Source organism: Canis lupus, chromosome 31 (genome assembly GCF_011100685.1).
Source record: "Canis lupus familiaris isolate Mischka breed German Shepherd chromosome 31, alternate assembly UU_Cfam_GSD_1.0, whole genome shotgun sequence".
Taxonomy (NCBI): domain Eukaryota; kingdom Metazoa; phylum Chordata; class Mammalia; order Carnivora; family Canidae; genus Canis; species Canis lupus.
The window spans coordinates 34,430,346-34,457,668 of NC_049252.1; the positions used below are offsets into that span (position 1 = coordinate 34,430,346).

Sequence of the window (27,323 nt, forward strand, 5' to 3'; positions counted from 1 at the left end):
ACATGATAGTTGATGGGCAGGAGAAGCACGCTGACCCCCTGCCAGGTCCCAACGTGTGGCCAGCAGGAGCCAGAGGTTATGATCTTTCCTTCTCAGAGGCGGGAACAGAGACTCCAGGAAGGGCTGTCCCCAGCGACGCAAGGCTGGTGGGGGCGCTGTGACTTGCACTGATCCGCAAGGGGAACAGCCTCCTTGATTCCCAGTCCTGGTCCCTCACCTGTGCCCCCGATCTTAGTCATCGTCGGGGAAGCTCTTAACCAGCTCGTCGAGATGATCAGGTCGTGAGCCAAACAAAGTCAGAGAATGTGTCCTTCTCCCAGGGACCCTCAGGGCCCAGCCCAGTGCCTGGCTCACTGGAGAAAGTGAACAGTCCAGCAAGGAGTCTCTCCCCGGGGCTGAGTGCTGGCCTCTGACCCTCAAACCATAGCCTTCACTGCAGATGGTCTTGCACATTGGTGAATGTGCCTAATTTTGACAATCTGTTTTTGTAAAGAATCTTTATTTCTTAGCCTGGGAGAGATCAACATTCTTTAAGTATTTTTCTCCTACAGCAGCAGTGAGAGGCTGATGCCAAGGCAGTGAATCTCTTGTTTCCCTTCCTCCTGGATGGTTCGATAACAGGACTGAGAAGCTTATGCCTTTCTGAGCCATAGGCTTCTGTGGAGCCCCTCTGTCCTTTGTCCCCCGTGGACCTAGCTCCATGAGGCTTGTTGACTTTTCTCCAGCGTTGCCAAAGCAAATGCATTGGCATGGAAATCTTTCCATTATTTGGTGGCAAAATGGATGATGCTTTTTGGGAGACTGGGGAAGAAGGGGTGGAGAGTGGGTAGGACCCTGGGGACTCTGGGGATGGCCTGGGACATTTACTTGAGGAGGCTCTTTGTTCCCCAAGCCTTTGGGAGTGGTGACCCTCTAGTCAAATCATATGTCACTAAGTTAAGTATCAAGCCAGTACAGATGCAATACAGATTTATACATTTATTTTTATTTATTCATTTAACTTTTAGTTTCGGGGGTAGAATTTAGTGATTCATCAGTTGCATATAACACCTCATTACATCAAGTGCCCTCCTTAATGCTCATTGTTGTTACCCCCTCCCTCCATCCTCCTCCCTTCCAGCAACCCTCAGTTTGTTTCCTAGAGTTCAATGTCTCTTAGGGTTTGCTTCCTTCTCAATTTTCATCTTACTCTATTTTTCCTTCCCTTCCCCTGTGTTCATCTATTTTGTTTCTTAAATTCCACATATGAGTGAGATCATACGATATTTGTCTTTCCCTGACTGACTTGTTTCGCTCAGCATAATACCCTCTAGTTCCATTCACATTGTGGCAAATGGCAAGATTTCCTTCTTTTTGATGGCTGAGTAATATTCCATTTAAATGCTACAGGTGTAGCTTCAGAAAATATTCTCGGACTGTCACTTGGACCTTAAATTTAACCTGCTCAAATTCATTTCACTTTCCATTTTCTTCAAACGTCTGAAGTGAAGAGTAAATATCTTATAACGGGAACCTGTGTCTTATCCTGAAGATGAAACTCTGTGCACTGACTGAACCATTTTCAAAGGAGACATAATCTGTCTGGTGTTCTGAGTTTGCACTGATGAGGAAGGACATTTTGGTAATTCAGTCTTATCTACAACATATGATTAACATAGTCAACGTTATAGGTATTGATGGCAAAGTACGAAAGTCGAGGCCCCCCCCCCCCCCCCCGCCACTTCAGTATTCTGGAAGTTGCATAATAAGAACTCATAGAATGATAGCCCAAACTCATAACTTATAGTCATGGCCCATGAAAAAGCTGCAAATGGAAGTTGTCAAAGACTTTATTAAAATAATTTTCCAAATCCTTGAAATTACTTAATTTCTTGAAATTTTCACTTACTTTGGAGGAACGCTGGACCGGTGCCTGGTGGAGCTGCATGGAGCCTGAGGCAAAAGGAAATGTCAGTAATACTGGTCGATTTTGTCTTTGTGGACCATGTTGACATCTTGTTTATCATGACTTTTTACAGTAATTTGATTTTCTAAAATAGTGCCTTAAAACATTTTTTTTAGTTGTATTGAGGTATGATTGACAAAATTGTAACATACAATTTTGATGATGGTTTGATATATGTGCACATCGTCAAGGATTCCCATCATTGGGTTAATTTCCACATCCCTCACCTCACATACTTACCTTTGTTTTTTGGTGGGAGCATGTTAGTTCTACTCTCTTAGCAAATTTCAGTTATATAACATTGTGTTACTAATACAGTCATCATGTTGTACATTAGATCCTTGGACTTTATTCATCTCACAGCTGAAAGTCTGTACCTTTTTACCAACCGCTCCCTAATCCCCCACCCAGTGCCTCGCAGTCACATTCTACTGTTTCTATGAGTTTGTCTCCGCTTCTCCAGCTTTCCCTCCCTCCCTTCCTTTCTCTCCCTCTCTCCCTTTTGCTTGCTTTCTTTCAGATCCCACATATAAGTGGATCCCATGCAGTGTTGGTCTTAATCAATGACTTTTTTGGTGCCCACTTAAATTTTGTGTCTGAGGTGAATGCCTCACTCACATTATTACCCAACGGTGGCTACTTCAAGAACACCAAGATTCTGTAGTAGATCGCATGAGGAAGCCTAGAGGACTGAGGAGTAATGTCGTCGCTCATTCTCAGAGAAAGAGTGAATTTTGCAATGAGCATGCAGTAAGGTGGTTTCTGAGGATTGGGACAGCACCACCTATTCTGTTTAGCTGGCACTCTGAGGACATAGGTACTAGTGATATGTGCACGCCCCTAGATGTAGCATACAGATGGCCAGGCATATCTTAATCTCCATGCTGAGCTCAAAGTGTAGGAAGAAATGGATCCAAAGTCACTTATTTACCAGAAAGTAGGTATGACCTATTCTATCGTGGAGTATCTAATATGAACGGGTTGCCCCTGATTGTGCAACTTGGTTGAAAGAGTCACCCAGACAAATTGATGTGCTGAGTCAGACACCTTTTCAGATGTCACTTTAGACTCTCTCAGTGAGGACCTCGTGGGTGGCCAGCTTTGCGTGGGCTCCACAGGCTTCAGGCAGGTATGGATTGACAGCATGCACCTCCTGGCCACACCACGTGTCTCCACCTCTGCATCTCCTGCCCTGACACTTCCTGGTAGATGCCAGCTGTGAGACATTGCCCAGTCTGGAGGCATCAGGAACTGAACTGGTGAGTGACAGCAGCTGGTGGCTTATCGCTGATCTTTTCCCATGGGGGTCCACTGGATTGCACCCCTCCTAGAGGGGGCGAGGTCAGTGTCACCCGGTAAGCCGGCTTGGCGATGAGTCCCTCTTTGCTCTTTTGTCCCTCATCCCAGGCGCCCTCTCTAACAAGGTTGTAGCACAAACAGCATTTGCCTCTGTGTTCTGGGAAACCAAATGAAGACATATTCTTTATTTTCCTGTAGCCCTTGGTGCCATGGGACTGTCAGAAAATTACTTCAAAATTTATACCTTTAAATACCAATCCTGCCTTTTTATGGATACATGGCATGTACTAGATTTTCAGAAAGAACTGTATATACCACTCTTTATTTGGGCTCCTTTTATTTGGAAGCTTATTAAATTCTGGAATGCTGCCTTTTTATTACTTAACATCACCGGGGAAGGGCGCCTCTCTTCTGAGACCCATGTGAGTTGCTTGGCAAGTGTTCAGGGGTTGAGGACAGTCCTCTCTGGCAGCCGTTCTACCTTGTTCCCTCCCATGTCCTCCCTGCTTGTCTGCAGCCTCCACAGCAGGTGTGCTTGCTCACCACCAGCTCATGCTGGAAGAGGCTCCTTCAGTGCTGCAATCGGAACTTCTCGTGTTGTATCCTTGGATGGCTATTTAGCATTTCCTAATGGCAAATGAGGACAATATAGAAAGAGATAATTTTCAAGAAAATGCATCCATGTTCTAATAAGCTGAGTAGCTTTTGTATTTGTGATCGTAAATAGAGCAGAATGCGCTTTCCCACATGAGACCGTCTGCCCCCTGAAGAGGTCTTGGGGATGGTGACAGGGATGCTGTCTTGACATGTTGGAAAAGAGAATGCCATTGTGCCCGAGGAGGATGGACACAGAGCTGGCTTGAGCAGCAGGATGCTGTTTTCAGATGGCTGAAGAAGGAAGGGACTGTTATTCCTCCAGACACTTAGGAAAGCTTGGGAGAAGGACTGGGTCTGTAGTGGGACGAGGTGTAGTGGAGGGTCCCAAACAGGAGTGTCATATGAACGTGAAGCTGTTCAGGTGGGGCTGGAGCTGACCAGGAGAGGACCTGACTGAGAACATGTGCCAAGGGCCTTGACAAAGGCAGACGGCAAGAATCATGGTGATGAAACAATCAGGGGTGATGACCACTATAGACCCCCAGAATAGGGACACTCTCTCTCCCACTGCACTCAGACTTCCCTTAAAAATGCTGCAAGATCTCAGAGAAGTTTGAAATGGGAGACTCACAGTGAATAGTTCTTTTTTGCCAGGATCATTTTTCTGATCTGAGACGCCGTCTCCTTGTGACATCTCTCAGTGTTATTTTGCCTCCCTCAAATAAGACCTGACACAAAAACCCTGTCTTAGAAATCCTGAAAAAATGAGCTCCTTTTCCCCTCTGTGCACATTTCATGTTGGATTTCCTCGGGTTTCTAAAATGTGATATTTTACGGAACGAGGTATTCATGACATTTGAAAGGTGTCACTGTTTAAGGTTGTTAAAGACAGTGAGGGTTGAATGCGCTCCTATTTTGCATTTGTATTCTGCTTAATTTTGACTTTATTCAACTCTACAACCCTGTCCTTTTATTCTCTGAAATTCGCTTTCTTCCTCTGACCCGTCTGTGGATTATATGGGGGAAGGATGGAGGGTGTAAACACTGGAGTGTCTAACAGCTGCCATGCAGCTGGCTGGATCCTCTGTCATGCTGGTCTGATTCTCTTCAGTGCAGCCCACTTAACCAGCCCTACAGTGGAAGAGGGAGACTCAAAACAAGCACGAGAAGAGAAGGGTGTTTCACTTGCAAATCTACTATATTTAAGAAGTGTGCAATTTATTTAAATGGAGATGATGTGTATTCCTGGTTGACTGCTTAGGTAATGATGCCATGACACAGGATCTAAATGAAGTTTGTAGAGCAGTTGATGTCTGGCTAAGAACTGCAGATGCTCTCTGTGGGAACACATGGGCAGATCTAGTGCTCCAAAAATTCAGGATGTTCCAAATTAGATGTGAAGAAAGGGCCCACATTCATACAATCTTTCTAAGTGGCCTCTCCTTCCACTTCCACTAGCCCACAGAGAACTGGGTTATCCTCCCAGAACAGGACAGAGCACCTCTGAGCAACATTTGCACTTCATGTTGACTGGGATGGGGTGTGTGGTGGGCTTGGAGAGCACCGGGACACTTGGCTTTGTCACATTCTCTTGAGTTATCATCTGCACAAGGCAACAAGAGTACACGGGGATCATTAACTTGGTTAACATGAGTCTTTATCATTCACTCTATTTATTCATACTAATCAGAACCTGAATTTCTCATGACAAAACCGAACACTAATGGGAACTGATAATTAAGTGATACTGTTTTTATTTTTTATTTATTTTTATTTTTTAATTTTTTAAATGATACTGTTTTTAGGCTGCAGTCCTGGACACAAATTAAATTTTGAGGACATCTTTAACCCTTCCTGAGAGTCACCTATAGTGATTCCCTCCTTGTTCAGAGCTCTGCCTCTCTTCCCAGGATCCTATTCGAATAGTTAGGTGACCAAGACAATCCCTGCAAGTCTCTAACCTCTGGACACAGAAGTCCTGTGAAGACTAGAGGTCTAGTCTTGACTGTGTCACCAACTAGTTCCTGACCTTGGACAAATCAGACTCACTCCTGGCTGCATTTTCTTCACCTGGAAGTTAGATACTTCATAATCTCTTCAATCTTTTTCAACAGGATGCATATTTTCAATAACAACCAGAAAGTTGGATTGGCAATAATACTTCTCTCTCCATGAACTAGAACAATTCTGAGCATCATATTGTTTTTGTTTTGTTTTTTGTTTGTTTTTGTTTTGTTTTGAGCATCATGTTCTCTTAAAGATAGTAGTTGGATAAGCTTTGAGGAAACATGCTTGAATGTTGACATGTATAATGTGTTTCACATAGCTCCCCAGACCTCACAGCCAGAGAATCTTGCCCAGTGATCCAAGATGAACCATAAAATTCTCATATTTTGGTCAATCTGGTGAAATGAAAATGTACAGCATAGGGTTACACAATGACAGACACAATGACTCAATAATAGGAGAAACTCTGACTACAACATAATATTTTTTTAGTTGATTAAAATTATTTTAATCTGGACATTGTGATTGGCATGAGAATACAATGGTATAGTGGCCATCGTTGACAAAATGACGATTCTCATCTTCCCACTGAAAACTATGACTGTTTTCCTCATATTTCAGATGGGGTTTTGGTCTGTCAACAATAGCTTCCCATCTGGTGTTCCTTGGATGTGGGTGAGGGGGGCAGTCTGTGCAACTTGAACGGATCCTTTCTGGGGTTGACCCTTCTTCCTTGGCCTCATGAGCACCATGCTTTTGCCATCTGAGCTCAAGTAACATGATATAATGAAACATGATATAATGCAACAGATATTTAAAACACTAGAAGAGTTAAAAATAATCCTGAATATATCTGATAACAATTTCTTTCCTTTTTTTTTTTATGCATTTAGCGACAAGGTGCTGGGGCAACCAATGGAAAAGACAAGACATCTGGCGAAAATGGTAAGATGACACGAGTAGTCCAGATATTTACTTGTATCATGTCTACAGCCTCGCACATGTGGCAGGCATGGGTAACGCCTTCTGTGCAAACCTGCTTACTATACGTGTTTATGCTTCGGGTTAGAGTGGATTTGAGCAATTCACAGTGAGCACCATGGTCTGGTGTTACAAAGAAAACCAAGCTCGCTAAATGCAGTGATAAGAACAGTTTCCTTCCCAAAGGAGGACTCCCATTTTGGGCAACACGATAATTACAATGCAAATATAGTTCTGTGCTTTCTTCATTAGGGTTGGTGAGAATCATCAGAGTTGTTGTGAGGATATAATGAGATCAAATGAGATAAGCGCTTGGAAAGCTGTGAAGTGCTCAACTCCTGATGGGAGGCTCTACAGTCTGCTTCAGCCCTCCCGAGGACAGGACCCAGAGCACAGCACTGGAGGTCTGGATCAGGGAGTGTTGACAGCGTGGTTGCCAGCGAAAATGTGGTAGAGGCCAGAGCATGGGCATCCTGGCAGCAGTCTCCACGCTGGCCTTGAATTGTAGGAGCATCATCATCATGGTCTTTGTGGATGGGGCCTGAGGCTCGGAGAGGGGCTGCTGGCTGTGACCACGAATGGGAAGAGGGTGGACTTGCGGGGAGGCCCAGCTAAGTGTAAGCCTGGCCCCCCAACTTTAGCAGCACAAAGGGGAGGATGCAGATTAATGAGGAGTAAAATATGCTCCTGGGGAAGTTCGATTCTCAGCCTTCTTACTTTTTTGTTGATTATGAAATGAACTCACTTTTGTGGGAAATGGGCCCTATGTCCTCCTGGGTGGGGTTCAGGCTGTGCCTTCTCCTCCCATCGTGGGTAATTCCACTGCAAAAAACCCTGTGGAGGCCTTCAGGGTGCTCTGCTGGGTCTGTGCTAGGGCCTGAGCAAGACTCAGGTCCTGGAATGTTCCTCGGTGCCATACTCCTGGGGAGCCTGCTGACTCATCCACCTGTTTTGGGGCATCCTATTGGGCAGAGTCATTGTGTGAATGAGCAGAGTGTGTCCTGATCAGAGCTGGGGGCTCTTCCTATCTTCTCCATGTGAGTCGGGGGTGGGCTGTTAGCAGGGAGATGGGGTGGGGACAGGCAACAGGAAGCTGAGCAAGCACAGTGGAGTGGAGGGCCCCCCAGCAGCTTGCCCATCTCCCTGGTTCGTGGGTTCATAGCCATCTCCTTCCTGGCACCTTCTGCTGGCCTCACAGCCTTAGGATCCCAGGGTTTTACAGTCAAAAGACTTCTCAGTGACCCACCAGCACCCAAGCACAGTAGTTGTGCTTTTGTTCTCACAGCTACTTTCCATTCGTAAAAATGCTCCAAGACCCCAAAGAGCTTTGTTTTTGTTAGTTAGATCTGTGGTTGGTTCTCATAGAAGAAATTAAAAAGGAGGAATTATTTTTTTTTAAGATTTTACCTATTTGTTCATGAGAGACAGAGAGAGAGAGAAAGAGAGAGAGAGGCAGAGACACAGGCAGAGGGAGAAGCAGGCTCCCTGCAGGGAGCCCGATGTGGGACTTGATCCCGGGACCCCGGGATCATGACCTGAGCCAAAGGCAGACGCTCAACCACAGAGCCACCCAGGTGTCCCTAAAGGGAGGAATTCTTAAAAATGTTTACGTATCAATTCAGTAAACTTAAAGCAATAAACCCATGACATGTTCATGTAAGTAACATTTTCAAATTCAAAGTAATTACATTTTCCAAAACAGAAAAAAAAAAATACTATTTAGCAAAAGAATAGCAATGTCCTACATTTTGGCAAATCTCTTTAATGTCTGGGTTTAATAGAAGGCAGCGAGCTGCCTCTGCATTCCATCCTGTGGCATCGCACCTCGTCTCGGCTCAGGGATATTCCACTGTGAGCTCCTGAGGGAACGAGATTTTAAAAAGCAAGTCATAACCTAGTACTACAAAAAATAATTCTGATCTGAGCGCTTTCTCAGAGGAGGGCTGCACCTCCCATCCCGAGTACCTGGTCCACACTCTGAGCACTGCTGCTCCTCTGTGATTCCCCGTGTCATGTGTGAGGGGCCTGGACTCTGAAGATAAGGGGGTCATTGCCCAGACAGGCCCAGGTGCCTCGTGTTCACTGCCCCTGCCCGTTGGCTTTCCCCTGGCCTCCGTCCCATCCATCCTCTGAAGCATATCTACACCCTCAATACTTTGCACCAAAGAGCTGCTGCTGAAGACATGACTTTCTGCCATTCTGAGGCATGAAATTTCTTTCAGCCAAAATCCGATTTCTTCTAGTGAAAACCAAATGTGTCTTTACTGGAAGTATGGAAGTCAATGGAAAGAAAAATTCAAGATGCTATGGATAAAGCTTTCCTTTCCATAATTCTAGATATTAGAGGATAGTCACTTCTGAGTAGAAAAAGGGATGTTTAGAATTAGAGATCATTCAATAATCGTAGAACAAAGGTGCTGTATAAATTTAAACCATTAACACGCTGCACTTTGATTTCAGACAAAACGGCTCACACATGCTACATGTCCATGACATTTTATTATAATTTGAGTTTGTGCTTTGCCTCTAAAAATGAACAAAGACAAAAGTCAGTAACAAGCCAACAATGATTGGGGTAAAGACTTGGTCTAAAAGATGTTTTCCTAAAAGTCTAAGCCACTTAATTCCTTGTTCTTAAATTTGTCATGCGAGAATATCATCTTGGAATTTGTTTTAACCTATTATTACATCCCATTGAAATTCAAATTATTTTACTCTGTCATCACAGGTGTCTCGAGAGATCTTTTATCTGAATGTGTATTTCCTGTTACCACAAATGAAGCTGCCCACATGTGTTGAAGGAGTAGGGACCCATGGGAATGGACGTGTGGGGCAAAGGGCATCAAACTGTTAGGAGAGTTAGATAGTAGTCAATTAATCATGAAATGATCATTCCCAAATTTCATTAGATGTCTACAAGTTGAAGGTGTTCTTATTTCAAATATTATAAATTTACTTTAGGTCTCTAACATTTAAAGCAATGAGGACTGTGGCAGTGAGTTATGAGTCCTTCCAAATTCTAATTCGGATCATAGAAGACACATCTTGGATACATTAAGACTCCAGAGGGATCTAAATCATTAGCTCCGCTGGAATTTTGTTACGTTAAAAATTATCTCTAGAGGGCCATTGATAGAGAATCCGGATTCTTGTTATTCCAAGATTATTTTTACTGACAGTGTTGTTGCTGTGGTATTTATGGATATGAAATATGATATTTATCCACTCCACACCCAGAATGCCCCTGAAATCTTCCTCAGTCAGTGGGATGCCAACCTCTGGTTATACAACCCAGCAAACCCACATCTGTAGTATGGAGACAGATTTTTTTTTTTTTTGAGATAGATTTTTTCAGAAATTTTAAGGTTATTATTTTTTTTTTCATTAAAGAATGAATTCATTGGGATCTTGTTAGTTCAGACATTTTCATTCTTGTAGGAACCAAGTACCTTTGTTGTTTGATTGGTTTAGGCCAAGAACTTCATTTGTTTCCCTCCTTGAGTGAAACAATAGTTCATAGCTCCAGTTACAACTCATCTATTGTGTTAAACTCAGATACGATTTTTCGCCTCCAATCACCAGTATGGACACAAACAGAAGGTGTTTTGTTTTTTTTCAAGATAGTAATTTTCCTCGATGTCTTGATCTGTATCTTGATACTTGTCATCAAGAGAGTCTCCAAGAGTTAAAATTTTTAGTGACATAGAAAGTAGGAAAATACTGGAAGGAGAGTGGCCACTGGGAGGCTTCCAACATGAAGGAAAGATTTACGAATAATAAACCTCTGGCAGAGCTTACTTTCAGAGCCTGGAGGCTTACCCAAGCTAAATTGAATTTCCAAAACTGGAATGGATTTCTCTGGATTTAGTGAGCTGTGATACATTTGTTTCCAGAAAGCTCTGTCTTTGGAGGTGGAGGGCATGGATACACTTGATCTAAGAAGAAGATCCTCTCCCATCTAGGTTGTGGGTAAATGCCCAGAAGGGAGGTATTATTCTGCACCACCTGTGGAGCTCACTGCAGTTGTAATTTCTGAGCAAGAACTCGGCATCATGGTTGAATATGTGTGCCCTTCTTTGGGAAAGAGTTTGTGGCTTGAGAAACTTCTAGTAGGTGTGGGGATATGCTAGGACCAATAATGTTCAGTTTGCATTGATACGATTATATGATTGCTAACAATGAATAAGATAAGACATTGTCTTGGGTGTTCTCCTCTCCTTGTTTCAAAGAAAACCTAGACCAGGGCAATTTAAGTTTATCTCTCCTTTGGATTTGAGAAAACACACACACACACACACACACACACACACACACTGAAATTTTGTTTTTTCTGCTATCAGGTAGGTGGAGGGAGATTGAGAAGGATTTGTGCTCATAGATAGACATACAGACTACCATTAATCTGCGTGTGATTGTTCAAATAAGACATGAAATTCAAATATTTATCCCCAAAGCAGCCCCCTGTCAGCTCCAGATCGCTTAGTAGAGAGCAGCATTTTTCCTTTTGGTGTTCTCTTAGGGTATGATCATCTTTCAGTACCTATAAATAGACATGGGCAGGTGTTGCCTGGGACACATCTAACTTGCCAGCTCTCCTGGTTTGTGGAGATGTGTAGAGTGAGGCCTGGTGTTCGAGGGGGGATGGTGAACCGGGAATAGGATGGGTCCAGGAACAAAGGATGACCCAGTACTCAGTAGAGAAAAGGTCAGTCTGGCAGGAGGTGCTGCCGGCGGGTCCTGCTTTTGTGCAACAGGACGTTTGGACAGAAGGCAAGATGAAGAAATGCAATTTCTAGAAAGGCTACAGAGACATCGCACCATGCAACCCCTAAAGCAGGGAGGTGACCTGGTTCTTCTTCAGATGCAGAGTACAATAGACCAGAGTTCAGGGCCCACAAGGAGAAGGCCCCAGCCCATAGCCTTTGAGATTTGCGGTGTTCCTATAGGCTGGTGTGTGCAAGCATTTGGAAGCCGGGGAATTGTGAAGCTCTGCTCCGCACGGAGATCTAATATGCCAACTCTGCATAAATCTCAATGGGAGTTTAGGTGGGAACTTGCCATCCTCTGCAAAACCTCTTTGAAAAGGGGAAAAAGAGAATTCAGAATGCCGAGCAGCAACATGTATCAGAAATACACTGTTTAAAAATTTTATAGCCCGCACCTGGCTGTGGGAAAAGCACCTCCCCAAAGTTATCAATCTCTAAGGTGTGCAACGATTACCAGGCCAGAAAGCTCTAAATCTGTCTCCGGCTAGTGTAATCAAGCCTCGAGCTGCATGAAGCCCAGAATTCGCCTGTGCTGACATACTGCGAGCGCTGCCATGAGCACCACAGACACATGAAGCTTTCAAGGAGAAAAATCAAATGCCTCTGGTCTCCATCTGGGGCCTCTTGGCCCTTTCTCTTTCTTTTTCCATACTCGGAGCAACCAGAGGGGGAAATAAAAATCAAATCAAGGGTGATAAAGCACTAACACGGGTTTCAAATATTATAGCAGGATATGCCCTTCTTTGCTGTCAGCGTGCAACACTCTGAAGATCTATATTCCAGGAGGAAGGTAATGGGCACACAAGGTTGCTTCTGATATTGATCCAGAAGGAGAAAGAATGAAATTGGAATTGCTGATTAAGCCAGGCCTTTCGACCGCCAGAGTTTTCACACAAACCTGGTCAGTGGGTAATATTGTTCAACAAGTGAGTTGATTCTGTGTGAAGGTTATTTCAGGGATTAATGCTGATGGGAAATTTATTACTGCTAATCTTAGCTTTACCCTTGATTTTTTTTTTTTTTTTTTTTTGGCCTTCAGATTGAGCATTATAATGACTTCAGTGTACAGGTCCTACCTTGGATAGATAATGGTGCTTCAAATCCACTGTCTTTGGGGTAAACATACCTGAAGGGTCGTCAATGGGAGAGGAGATTTGTATCTGTGCCCAGTCTCTACATCCGTATGCATTTGCATCGCTTAAAATGCTCTCATGCATGACCTTCTGTTTGATTCCCTGGCAGCCTTGGGAGGTGGGTGAGGAGGCTGTGTCAGGCGAAACTCCTTGTGTTGGTGATTTGTCCAAGGTCACATGAATCACAAGAGGAAAGTTTTGGTCCTCTGGCCAGCAGCTCAGACACGCATGTCTGCATGGACACTCGGTCCTGGGAAGCTCATTACGTGGACAGCCACATTAATTTTTAAAATTAACACATTGAGGCAATATGCTAATTTACCTCTTCCTTCCTTCTTTCCTTGTGAGATTGAACATTGGATAACTTTAGACCAGCCGAAGATAGAATTCTGTTTCATATCATATGGAGAAGGCCCATATGCCTCAGTGGAAACCTGAGGGTATAAATAAGGTTGAAAGAATTGTCATTTAAGATCTTTTTAAGCCCATGAAGCAGCTCGGACCAGGAAAATTGGCGATCCTTCTTTTCTTTGGAATCCTGCCTTAACCAGGACACAGGAACACCTCCCTTTCTGCTAATCAATTATTCGTATGGAAATAACATTTCTCAAGTGCTTGAAAACATTTTGCTCTTTTAAGCATGTGAAACACTCCTAATTTTACTTATAGAATTAATTTGCACAGCAAGCAGCTTTTCGGAAGACAGAACCGACTTGAATCTCAGCCTGGGCTCTCTGATAAGATGGTTTAAATTTGTAGGTTTCGTATTAGTGAGTTTGTCTGTGATTACAGACGCATGTGGCAACGCTAATGTTCCTGCTTGAGAAAGGGTGTTCTTGGTAGATAGTGGGCTGAACTGTCTTCAGAAACTGAGCTCCCGCTCAGGCTGGCCCAGCCCTCCCAGCCGCAGGAAGAGGAAGCCTTGGTATCCCCTGTACCTGTGTCCCTGCACCGGGCATCCTTACAGCCAACCCAGATCTTGCTTCAGACCCAAGGGCAGACGTCGCCCTGGGTCTCCCAAGAAAGCCCTCTGCCACGGGTTCTAGAACACAGCTCTGGGGAGAGCCCCTGGGGCCTGTTGTGAGCTCATGTAAATTCTACTCAACACTAATTGATGGTTTCTTCCAGCATTCTTCATCAGTAACGAGTGGGAGTTTCTGATCAATACTAATTAATTGTGATGATTTGGTCTAATTTGAGCCATTCAATCAAGAAACAGCACTATTTTGTCCCACGTACGACTTTTATTCTCTCCTTAGTGGGCTTTTCCTTGTTTTCAGGAACTGACCGGTTTTCATGAAGTTAGGCAAGCTGAGAACAGATTTGGCTCTGAATGCTCTTTTTAAGAGTTACTTCAAAATGTGATAATGGTTTTTCTGTTTTGCTTTGTTTTTGGCTTTGGTTTTTTTTTTTATTTTTTTATTTTTTTTTTTTTGGTCCTCCACTAAAATTTAGGATAGCAGACTGGCCAAGCACTAAGGTAGAGGGCAGGTGGTTTTGGCCTTGCTTTTTTGAGGAGTCAGGAGAGCAAACGTGACCAGCTGTTGCACACCAGTTCATGAGCCACCCGGCTCTGGAAGACAAGATCTAGCAATCTCTTTCCTGATTGTTTTATGATTGACACCTCCTTGCCTTTTTTTCATTCTCTGTGAAGGATGGGGCCGCCACTCTCAGGGTCTAGGGAAAAATGAAAACATGGCCTCCTTGTTAAAAAATTGTTAAGCAGAACATAAATCACCCTGCTGAGTGTGGGGCCTTACGCATGTTGCCTGGCTGTGAAACCAGCCTCTAAAGGTGCTGGATGCAAACCTTTTTTCTTTAAAAGTATTAAATATATACCATTCACTTTATAACACATTTTCTATCTGACACTTTCTAAACTGCTGTCCTGGCTGAAGCACAGCAGATAGATAATTGGAAACTTTTTAGGGTGTGAAAAATTAATTTGAATTTATAAGGAGCACAAAACATCCCTGCTCTTTATACTTTCCTTACTGTTTAATGGACTTGGCGAATGAATCCTCCTGGATCACTTTGTATGCTGGTTGTAATTTTGTATGAATTCTGGTTTTGCATCCTATTTTGTAGAGGAGTACAGATAACTCCAAGGTCTTTGGCCCATGGAGAAGGAGTTCTAAGTCCCCTTCTCTAACATCGGGGCAAGTGCGACTTCTCAGACCAGCAACACACAGCACAGGGGGTGCGTGGGGCTTCTGGGCCCAGACCTAAAGGAACCTGCAGCTTCCACTTTTTCTCTCTGGGAATGTTTGCTGTGGGAGAAGCCCATTGCCCCGTGAGAAATCTGATACCCTGTACCCATCCTGTTGTGAGGAAGCCCGAGCTAGCTGTGTGGAGCAGAGGCTTGGTGAGAAGCTTGACCAGCCAGCGGCGGTGCCGCCTCTCCCAGCCCCACTGCCAGATGTGCGGTGAAGATCCCCTGGGTGACTCCAGTTCCAGGACCATCTGGCTGCCACACAGGGAAGGCTCCATGCAAGAAGTGCCCGGCTGAGCTCATCCACCTGTAGGACCAGTAGGCAAAATAATCACTTCCTGCATTGAGGCTATTACAGTTTGGAACAACAGTTACCTGTTACATACCTAAACCTCTTGTCTTTACTAACCTGTCGGTTGGTTCCCTTCTCACTCCATCCCTCCTTCAAGTGCATCCTGGAACATCCTGAACATTCTGTTCTTGCTGGTAGGAATGTAATGTTTAGGTTCTTAAAAACCAGGAAAGGGATGTTACGAAACAGTATCAACTCTAGCATTTTTTGCTCTTTCATTTAAAAAGTATTTGCTCAGCACCGACTCTGTGCTAGGGATTGAAATCAGAATGGAGAGTGGGGCCGGATGTCCTCAGTGACAAATATGTGGGCCATGGTCCTGGGAGGGATTGGAGGGCACACCCCATCCCTGAATAACTTGAAGAGTTAACTACAATGGGACTGTTTGCAAAGATGTGTGTAGGGCTTAGGGAAGCCCACGTAGAACATCAAGGCACCTCAGACTAGCGATGGCAGGGCCTGATGGGAGGCACCATCCACAGAGGATGCTGTCTGGAGAGATAGCCCGATGGGGGCTATGTTCTTTGTTGATGGATATACCCGAGCTGCAGCAACTGTGCAGATTTGTAAGGTTGTCAGATTTAGGAAATAAAAAATACAGGATGTCCAGTTAAATTTCAGCATCAGATAAGTAATAATAATAATAATAATAATAATATTTTAAAAAAAAGTTTAAGTATGTCCCATGCAATATTTGGGACATACTTATAATAACTATTTTTTTTCATTGTTTTTCTGAATTTGAATTTATGGGCAGTTGTATTTTATCTGCAACCCTAGCAGAGAAGAAGGCAAGGGAATCAATACCCGGATCTCTCTCATTCTGTTTTCTGATTGCCTGTGGTAACCCATTGGAGGAACACAACCAAAGCCACAAAACAATGGTTAGGAGAAGCAGGAAAGATATGGACAGCAAATCTGAGCAGCAAAGGTTGAGAAATGGCACTGTGTCTTGCCCATGCACTTTCCTCACTGAATCTTGGGGCCAGGTCATCCACTACCCCTCTCAATCTTCACTGATTAAAAAATGTAGCTTATTGTACTGTAAGCAATTGCAGCCTTACACAGACAAAGCCGGCAGGAATTTTGCATCCAAATTCTGGATTGGTTTCAGAAAAAAGCACAAGAGAAAGAAAGAAATGCCATTTATGAATATTATCCTGTTCTTTTACCTGTGTAGTGTCATTGGTTGGTTTAATATTTTTAAAGGAAGGAAACCTGTCAGATCTTCTTTTGAAAGAGCAATTAGGCTGTCCGTGAAGGTTTGTGTGTCTCCCAGGCAGTCAGTTTAAGGCCCCCAGACACTCTTAGGTGTCATTCAGGAGCAAAGGGAGGTGGGCGAAGGCTGGGGAGGGGTATTTAATAGGAATGCAGCCAGGCTGGTGTGTGTGTATATGTCTGTGTGCGTGCATGCGTGCACATGCAGAGTGGTGCACATCTCAACCTGGTCTTTAGGGAAACCCTGATGGAAGCCCAGGCCAACTGGGAAATGGGTGTGTGTGTGTCTGTGTGTGTGTGTGTGTGTGTGCAGAGCGGGCACCGTCACTCCCTCCCAAAGTCAGGTTTGTCAGGGCAGGAGGGAGGGCCTGCAGTCTCAGCCTCCTGGGATTTGGGGTTACCAGAGACCAAACAGAGCTGGGGCATGGTGGTCCGGCACCCTCTAGTGATCTGGGTCTGGAAGCCACCAACTGAAGGCTTCCAGAAAAGCTGCCTTCTGGTGGCCCACTGCACTTGTGGACGATGCACCCAGCTCTCCTGAGCCACAGGAAGAGTGAGGAGAATGAGGGCTACCAGTGACCCCATGTGATGCCCTGGAGGGCTGCCAGCCTAGGGCTTAGGGGTCGGTCTGGGAGGGATACAGCACTGGGCTCTCCCCGGACAGCATTTCAGACAGGAGATGCTGAAATTTGCCTTCACGGTCCTGGAGAGGGATTAGGTTGTAGATTGGAGTCCTTCGTTTCAGAACCTTGAATTAAACTTCAAACTTGTGACTGCAAGATCAGCTGCTTAAGACATACGAGAAACAACCATCTCTTTCTTTTCATGAAGTGCAAACCAGAACCAAAATCTTCATCCCTCTCCTTCCCTACACAGCCAGGGGAATTGTTCATGTGGGCATGTTGGGGAAGATAATTTCCCACAGAAATGAGGGAAAGTTCAAGAGGAAAGAAGGATAACCATAACCAATATTAGGGGATCACTGAATTTGCAGTGTAATTATTTGTAGACTTAGCTTTTTCCAAAATTAATTTGAAGGTGTATTTATTATTATTATTTTTTAAAGATTTATTTATTTATTTGATAGAGATAGAGTGCATACAAGCAGGGGGAGCTGCAGGCAGAGAGAGAGGGAGAAATAGGCCCTCCGCTGAGCAGGGAGCTTGACTTGGGACTTGATCCTAGGATCCTGGGATCATGACCTGAGCTGAAGGCATACAGTCCACCGACTGAGCCACCCAGGTGCCCATATTTTTAACAGAAATTGTTGCTTGTCATGATTGAGAAGACTAATTATTTGCATATCACTAGATTTAATTTACTGAGACATTTAAAAACAAATTCGATTTCCCTTGAACGTTCGTTACCTGCCTCTGCCAGAAAACGAACTGGCTAGTAGAAGCTCCAAATCTGGGATTCCTCTGAGTTCTTGACAGAGTGCTCTTGTGCCAGGTGCCACTTTCCTTTTTCCTGTTGGGATCATGGACTCGAGTAGACCAGTGATTGGCTGAAAGATGTATTGATTTCATAGACCCAGCCGGTGGAGGGTGGAGGGGAGGGTGGAGGTGGGAAGTGGGAAGTTAGAGACACGGCCTCCTTCACGTTTATGAGAATACTCCTTCCCGTAATTTACGATTACTCGAAATGGAAGCTTGCTGCCATTTTCGTTTTTGGCAAGTGGCCTCTTCAATATTTCTAAAATGCATTCTTCTTTTGCACCTGTCCCAGACCCTGAAGATAATTGAAAATTGAACTGTGCTCCAGCATTCATTTAGAAAGCAAAGTGTCCTTGGATGTCAGAGAGAAGCTTTCCTGGCTAGGTGCTGATGTGAGCAAAAGTAATTTCCACTTTAGACTCCTCTTCCCATCATAATTAGCTCCCAGGCCTAAGTGCAACAGGATCGACCTTTGAACATGGCAGATCTCATTACCCGCAGCACAGAATTGCTAATTGCGCTGATCACAATGGAAACCCTGAGTCTTCTTGCCTCTGACCTTTCTTAGGTCTGGAGTTGCAATGCAAACGTAAACCTTTTGGCAGTTTGAATTGATATGCACTCACCCAAATTCAATTTCCCACCGGTCCATAAAGCAAGCATTTTTACAGCGTGCATTGCAAATGGGCTGGGTCGTCAGAAACAGCCCTGAAAACATGCGTTGTAGATTATAATGCATTTTCTGGCCACAAACAAGTTCTCCAAATGTTCCTCCCAGGTAGTGGCTCTCCGTAATTATTTCATAGGAGTTTCAGAAGAAAATTAAAAAAAAATGTTTAGCATCAAATTTTTGCTGTGTTCATTCACAGCAATAATTTCCCACAGAAATGAGAACTTGAGGCCCTTTAACATAAACCATACTTCGAAAGTTCAAGAGGAAAGAAGGATAACCAATATTATGGGATCATTGAATTTGCAAGGTAATTATTTGTAGATTTAGCTCTTTCCAAAATTAATTTGAAGGTGTATTTATTATTATTATTTTTAAAGACTTTATTTATTTATTTGATAGAGATAGAGTGAAATAGCTGCCACCTACATTGCCACCTCTGCAGTTATTTTGACATTTTTAGCTAGTTGTTTTAGGATTTTCTTTGCTTTTCGGCTTTTGCCCTGATTGCAGTACCACTGAACCTGCTCCGCTGGCTGTATGGTCTGGCAAGAAAACCATGTCTGAGTCTCTGTTTGCTCACGAAGAGGCAGGTGAAGAGTAGATCCTGTTTCTCATCCCTTGCCCTTAGTGGCTTGCCATTGGCTGCTCATTCACCTGTGGTCAATCATTTCCTGTCTTTGGGGCCCCATTCCTCACCACGGAGCAATGTCGCATCTCGGCTTTTGCTGAATTTTGATGCTTTATGATCCCGTGGCTGTCTCTTTCTGGCACACTATAGGATGTTTGACTTCTTTGGATTCAATCTTCTGCACCTATCGAGGGAATATTGCCTGTGAGTCTGAAGGAGAAATATGATGCTATTTCTTGGTGGAGGGAATGGAGGGGAAAGAAAGTACAACTTGTAGAATCTGAAAAGGATTGTCACCGGCTGTGTTAACAGATATAACCATTTCAACAAATTGGAAAATTTGTTCCTTTAGTTGGATGGACTGCATTTCCCGTAGCTGCCTGCAGAACACGGGCAGGGGCTTATTGCCCTGGGCTTTCCGTGGTATGCATTCGGGTGTGTAGCAGGGCTTCCTGACCAGTGACTGGCCTCCTGGTGTGGACAGGTGTCGGCAACAGCAGTCCACTCATCACAGGAACACAAAAGAAGTGGGCAGCCTGGTAGGGCTGAAATGTGCACACCTGCGCACATAAAGAGGCTGCTGTCAGCCCTCCTGCTACCCCTGAAATTAAGTTGTTACTGCAATTTTGCAGCCAGAAAATATCCCAATTTTCTTTTCTTTTCTTTTCTTTTTTTTATATCCCAATTTTCTTTTGAAACTTTGTAACCGTGGGTTTGGGCAATGCTGCCCCCGGGGTGCCATGCTCTCCTGGAATCATGCAAGGGGTTGCCAACGAGGGCCCCTCCAGATCCTGGCAATTGAATCCTGAGTTATAGCTACTTGTTGAAAAATGTCTCGCTTGCATTCTTTTATAGACCCAGCCCATGGGTACTTTAAATTATGGAAATATGTGGGGGAGTCGAACTATAATTTTGAAATTATGAGCCAGATTAGTTGGTGGAAGGTTCGAACAGGGCCTTAAAAGACTCAGCGAGCTACCTGCAGATAAAATGAGCAGTCTTACTCTGTTCACACATCTCAGAGTCGAACAAAACCGTGACATCCTGCCAATTACATATCTGGGATGGAGGTAGACTGTTAGGTCACCCCGGCCATCTGCAGCTGGCAAAATATATCCCTGGTGTGCATTTCCTCAGTTGAGCTTAAAATGGCTTTAGTGAAAGGTCGGATGCCACAGCTCCGGGGAACACTTCCATTCTCTAACAGAGCGATGTTAGACATTTTCCCCTAACGTCCTACCTAAATTGGTTTTTCATATCAGTTTCTTAATATCAGCCTCTATTCATGTTCCCTTGAGCTCCTGCAACCAAAAATGGATATTTTATCACTGCTTAAATTTTTGATCTAGACGGAAATGCTTCTATTACGTCTGTTGATCATCATAATGCTTCAAGGGATGCTATTTCAATGCTGGTCCTTTGAAAAATGATTTTTTTTTTTTTGAAAAAAAGCTATTTAGAAACAGAATACATTTGGATCATGTTGCCTGACACTGGAAATTTCTCTGTTTTTAGAATTCTTAAGATAAAAATACGCTGCTTTATTTTTGATCTGTAAGGACTTCTGTGTGTGTGGGTGGGTGGGGTGGGGGAAAGGGCTTTGATGGCTCTCCTGTCAAAGTGTCAGATAAAAAGCCTAGCTTAAACAGTGGGATGGCTCTTCAGACCAAGCACAGTTCACATCTGAGTTTTTCCCAGGCGCTGGCCCACCTTAACCAGTAGGACAGACGTCTGAAGACTCAGAACTTCATCACTACCTGGGAAAGTACTTCTTACTCCATTTCTTCTTGAGATTAGTTGTGGAAACATTATTACTAAGTAGTGCTTTAAACTAAAACAGAAGCTCTACCATTGGCTAGTCCTTCTGGGTCTAGGTACTAGATGTGGTTCACCTACCGAGTCCAGAAACCCCATAACCTCATTCCTTCCTGAGCATTTGATTTTAGTCTCTTTTAACAATACGTGAACCCATCTTCCTGGTAAGTAGGATAACTATTCCAAAGCTTAAAATGACTCCCCTTTAGGAAGCTATTTCTAACAAATCAGTGCGTACTTGACCATGAGCTCTTAAGACAGTGCCATTTTAAAAAAGCAAATGGAAGCGATGTGCCAAACATGGGCAGAGAAACGTGGAAGCAGAGGCTTGTGGGGTCAGGACAGCAGCCTGCATGGAATTTAAACCCACGGCTGGCAGTTCCTGGAACCTAATGCATCTCTTTGTTTACACATTTACAACAGAGGCACACACCTGTGTGCAAAGGTCCTCCCTGTCCTTGGGATATTCCAACATGGAACACATGGTCACGTTCAGGAGGTTTGAAGGGTATTTAAAATACCGGGAAAGTCGTGGACACGAGCAGTCTCTCTACTTCTGCTTCTCTTTTTCTTCTTGCTGTGAATGAGAGGTGCAGGTGCAGAGGGTGAACGGAAGGCACCTGATGCGTGACCAGGTTTGGTGGCAGCGTCACGTTTGGGATTTTAAGCAGCAGCAGTGCTCATCAGCCCTGACTGCAGCTGGACCTGGCACACACCTGACTCTGGCTTCGCTTCACAGACCCCCTTTCCAGGTGTCACCCAGAGCGTGACCCCCAAAGTCAAAATCTGTATACACAATGGATGCATCTGCCCAATAGACCTGCGCATCTAAGGAAGCTTGTAATCCCTGAAAATCCACATAGGAAAATGCTTGTCCGCCGGGATTAGAGGCGCGGGGCAGAGAGCCAGAGTGGGAATGTGTCCATAAGATAGTGCAGCCCCCCTGCTGGGCCGCAGGGGTCCAGGAGGAACACAGAAACGTCTGCCAGGGCAGATGGCACAGGGCCGGGGGAAGGCGTCCCTCGCCAGGCAGCGCCGCAGAGCAGAGGGAAGGAGAAGAGGTCTGCAGCCCAAAGTCTGAACACAGCCTCAGTCCCTTTCTGGTGCACACGTAATGCTTTTTCTATCCACACTGCTGCTTCCCCCCAGCCCGGGGATCCTCTGGTCTGTAGGCCTAGGAGCCTTTCCCTTCCTCCCCCATGGAGTCTGGAAGGCAGTGCACTTGCCTCTGCTCCTCCATCCCTCCTAAAGGCAAGTTTTCTGGAATGATGAGCAAGGGGAGCTACAACCCTCCCTGGGCTCAAGTCAGGTTTCTGTATTAATGACTGGAGCTTGTGCTCCTTGGAGGCTCCTGGATGATGGCCTGTCATTACGATCGCATTTTCTTTCACTTTAAAACTGGAGAACTTTACAAAATTCTCCACGGTGCTGAAGTCTTCCGAGTTTAATCCTTCAGAACTTTGAAGGTTGGCAGCTAGGGGCAAGTAAGTCCGGGAAGATTTCACCCTTCTGAAACCTTGTGAAACGGTAAAACCAGGTAAAGCATAAGAGGAAGGGAAAACCGCTAATATCCCAAAGCTCTGAAAGAAGAGAAAACGAACGAAGGGCAGAATGAAGGGAGGATGCTGAGCCCTGATTAAAGAGAACTCATATTCCTTTCCTGTATTTTCAAGCATTTCAAGCTTCAGACTTTCAAAAGCTGGAAGGGGAAGGCTGTGGGGGCAGAAACCCCAGTAGGGAAGCCGGAGAGAAATGCTTGCAAAGGTTACCGAATATACAGGAGATATTTCTATCAAAAACCTGAGGTTTTAAAAGTATTAAGTGTTATAAACAAACGGCCATCGATATCAGATGTACATATCGGAATAAATGTGTGGGAAATATCAGAAAGGGAGACAGAACATGAAGACTCCTAACTCTGGGAAATGAACTAGGGGTGGTGGAAGGGGAGGAGGGCAGGGGGTGGGGGTGAATGGGTGATGGGCACTGAGGGGGGCACTTGACAGGATGAGCACTGGGTGTTATTCTGTATGTTGGCAAATTGAACACCAATAAAAAATAAATTTATTATATATAAAAAAGAAAAAAGCTCATGTAGTTAAGGGAGGAAAATATAGCCATGCCCTGTATGGTGATAGATGTTTGAATTTATGTTATCAGGCTGATATGAATTCAAATGAATTATATGCTTATTGTAATTTATGTGTAAATAGATGAGGTTCATCTACAAGAAGCTGAAACTTTAAAAAAAAACAAAGCTTAAACAATAAAGTTATTTCTTTCTCATATAAAAAGTAGGTCATTGAGGGCAGTCAGGATAGTGCTAAGGAGCATCCGGCATCCGTATTCCTTTGTGCCCCCCACAGCATAAGACTCTTAACTTAAGGCCCAAACCGGCTGCTTGAGCACGAGCCATTGCATCTGCATTCTGACTAGCAGGAAGCAGATAGGAATAAGGAAAAAAGGACAGAGTGCCAGCTTACGTTTAAGGAGATTTCTTTTAAGGAGATTTCTTTGATCCTACCCACGTCATAGAACCTAGTTGTGTAACCACACCCAACAGCAAGGAGGCTGGAAACCTAGTTCTGGGTTTGTAACTAAGGAAAAGAGACCAGGAGCAGATGCGGCCACCATCCATTTCTGCTCATGGAGTTTCTCGAGCGCTTACGTACCTGGCTGGCTTGCGTGGAGAGGGCTGGTCGAAGGTGATGGATGACTCCTTTGTTCTCTGTCCTCCTCACCAGCCTGAAGTCGTTTTTCTTTGTCAGCACGTGAGGGAAGGCAAACTGTGGCTTCTCTGAGGGGTGTGCTGTTAGGGAAGTTAGCTGCTGATTTGGGGTGTGCTTCGAAGAGGGAAAGAAACCTTCGGTGTATTATCCTCACCTCTGAAAGGGTTCTCCTTTGTCTACTTTTATTCACTCTGTTCTCCACTAAGTACGAAAGAATTCTCTATGCACGTAAAGTGAAAGCCTGCTCTCTGATCCCCAGACACACGGGGGGGGGATGACCCCCTTTCCTTACATAACAGCCCTGTCCCTCCCCTGCACCCCCTCCCATATAAGCTAGGCGTGCCTGCAGCTGATGGGGGCATGGACAACACAATCCATGCACGCTTGCTGGATTCCATGGAAGGGAGTTATTATAGGGTTATCTGTGCCTTACAGAATTTCTGAGAGGCAGAGAGCCCAGCCTGGACCATGCACAGCCGGGATCAACGCATCCAGAATCACCTGACCACGCACAGGTTGTTCTAGCAGAAGCTCCACTGCTGCTGCTGCTGCTGCTGTGTGGCTGTAGCACCGGGCAAGGCCAGTCCATGTCCCTACAGCTGCCCCAGAGAAGCCTGATGCCTCGGCCCCTGTGCTTTTGCCAGAGACGGAGTCTTCCTGTGTTTGCTGACCACCCCCAGGGCTCACTTCTGCTTCCTCAGGTCCTGCCACGTTGCACCTGCCTGGCTGGCCCTAAACCTGAGAAGCAGGATCCTCCTTCCAGGACATCTGGGAATGGGTTTCCTCCAGCCTGTCAGCAGCATGATGGAGCGAGCTGGTGGAAGGAGAGGCCATGGGGTGAGCCGGTCTGCGTGCCCCCGTCTCGGGTAGCATGCATTTGTAATCGCTCTGGATGCGCCTCAGAGCCGGCTGGCGCACACCCTCTCCTCGGCCCTCTAAAGTTCTTGAGAGGCAAACGAGTCTCGATTCCTTAGCATCCCCCATTTCAAACACAGCAGAGCATTTGAACCTCAGAAAAGCAAATCTGACCACACTCGATCAGTTGGAACTTGAATTTGAGCTTTCCCTAGTGAAGCTGCTTCTTCATGCCTCATTGCCCTGTCTTCATTTTTTTTTTTCCTCTAAAAGGAAAAAAGACATTTCCTCAAAATGTAGGCATTTTGGCTAGTGCTATGGGCTGAATTGTATCCCTAAACCCAACATTTGTATGTTGAAGACCCAAAGTACTTCAAAATGGGACTGTATTTGGAGACATAGTCTTCAAAGAAATGATTGAGGTCAAATGAGGTCATTAATGTGGGCCCTAATCCAAGACGGCCGGTGTTCTTATATAGAGACCCATATATTATAATAATATATTATAATATTATTATATATAATAATAATAATTAATATATATAATAATATATTATATTATTTGGTGTTAATATATAGAGGAGATCAGGACCCAGATGTGTACAAAGGATGACCGTGGGAGGACACAGGTAGAGGAGGGTGTCTGCATGCCCAGGAGACGGGCCTCAGAGGAACCAACATGCCAACACCTTGATCCCAGACTGTGAGCAAATACATTTCTGTCATTTAAGCACCCTGCTGGTGGTACTTTGTTACCAGCCTTTGCTGACTAATAAAACTGCGAACAATTTTGCCTTTCCAATAGAAAAATTAGTTTTTTCTTTTTTCTTTCTCTCTCTCTCTCTTTTTAAAGATTTTATTATTTATTCATTAGAGACACAGAGAGAAAGAGGAGCAGAGACACAGGCAGAGGGAGAAACAGGCTCCCCATGGGGAGCCAGATGCAGGACTCGATCCCAGGACCCCAGGATTGCAACCTGAGCCAAAGGCAGATGCTCAACCCCTGAGCTACCCAGAAGCCCCCCAAAATTGTTTTTTTCAATGATATTTATATCTCTTGTTAACATGGTCTCTTCCCGTGCTTAATGAATTTGGGGGAAAATATGATCTCAGCAGCACATATGTGCACCCATTTGGTTACCTAAACGGCCCAGCCCAATGGTCTTTTTTATATGAGGAAGGTGCATGTAGAAAGGGGCCAGAGCAGCAGCATAATGGAAGCAGAGGACTCAGGAGCTGCAAGTAAGCCGTTGCGTTCGGGAGACCAAATTAGGCCCTGGCATTAACAACAACCCATTTTGAACAATGGAGACTGGGGGTTCAGAACGCCTCTATTTTATGACAACAGAGAATTTCTCTCTCTTTGGAGAAGCTGTAAGAACCAGAAAAGTGCAAACTTGGTGTGTGTGTGTGTGGAAAGTTAGAAGAAGTGGGAAATGTGTGTTTATCTAGCATGAGGACACAGGAGAGGCAGAAAGGCCCCTCGCCTGCTGCCGCTAATGCCCGGCCTTGCTCATTAATCTCCGCCCGCCGCTTAGCCAAGACCTGGAAAATTGCAATTCTCCGCACCAGCAGCCCCCATTCAATAAACCCTGAGCCAGTGGGCAGGAACGAGAAACCGGTTGGAGCTCAGAGCTCGGAGGCCAGCTTGTTGGAATTCCATACTCCTGCCCAGCCTTGGGGGAATGCTCTAACTCACCACCAACTGGGCTTTCCCCGGCTTTTTATTTTTATTTTATTTCATTTTAATTTTTTTTATTGGAGTTCAATTTGCCAACATATAGCATAACCCCCAGTGCTCATCCTGTCAAGTGCCCCCCTCAGTGCCCGTCACCCAGTCACCCTGTCCCCCTTGCCCACCTCCCCTTCCGCTACCCCTTGTTCATTTCTCAGAGTTAGGAGTCTCTCATGTTTTGTCACCCTCACTAATATTTTCACTCATTTTCTCTCCTTTCCCTTTATTCCTTTCACTAATTTTTATATTCCCCAAATGAATGAGACCCCAGCTTTTTAAAGAACGGGCAGTCATTACTTTTCCTAATTAGCATTTTATAAGATAGATGCTTGATGCCTAGCATTTTTTGGAACAAGGCATACAAATTTATCTTTATTATTTCTAGGGTGAGGGCAGCGGACGGGGGGTGGGGTGGGGAGGACACGACCTCATCCCTAACACTAGGTGCCTTGTTCTCTGGGTATATTTTGATTCAGTTTGAGGCTTAAGAAATAAAAATGCCAATCTTTGCTTGTTTTTCTTGCTTGTCTCTTTGCTTTCCCTGCCTTAAGGGTCTGGGTTTGGGTCCTTATGAAGAAAGCCACGCTGCTGGCCTTGGCCAATAGGTGGCCCTGGCGCGCTAGAGGGCGGAGAGCCAGCAACGAGGCCCCAGGGAGCCCCAGGTTGCCCTGTAGCAATTAGCTTAAGTATATCAAGGGCAACACGATGGACAGATGTTAATTTTTTCCAAGCTAGTATTATACTCTGAAGGCAGGTCGGGCATTCTAAGGACTTCAGTATTATAATACCCCATTTGCAAGGCATACTTAAGTTAAATGATTGCTATTTCTTTATGGTGTGCTAAAATTTAGGTCTTTATGATAGGCTCTGTGCTGTGCCTCCGAATCAAGGCAAACTCCTACTCAGGACAATTATATCCCAATTTACTGCTTATGCACAAAT

At 44.7% G+C, this 27,323-nt stretch overlaps 1 protein-coding gene across 1 annotated transcript in view; it reads left to right on the plus strand.

Moving 5' to 3' along the window:
• The window catches only part of PCP4 (Purkinje cell protein 4), a 54,704-nt gene that overhangs the window by 20,245 nt on the left and 7,136 nt on the right, over window positions 1–27,323 (plus strand). Inside the window, exon 2 of the mRNA XM_038581530.1 lies at window positions 6,742–6,793. Coding sequence (XP_038437458.1) covers window positions 6,742–6,793 — 52 coding nt within the window. The remainder of the gene's footprint in view (window positions 1–6,741; window positions 6,794–27,323) is intronic.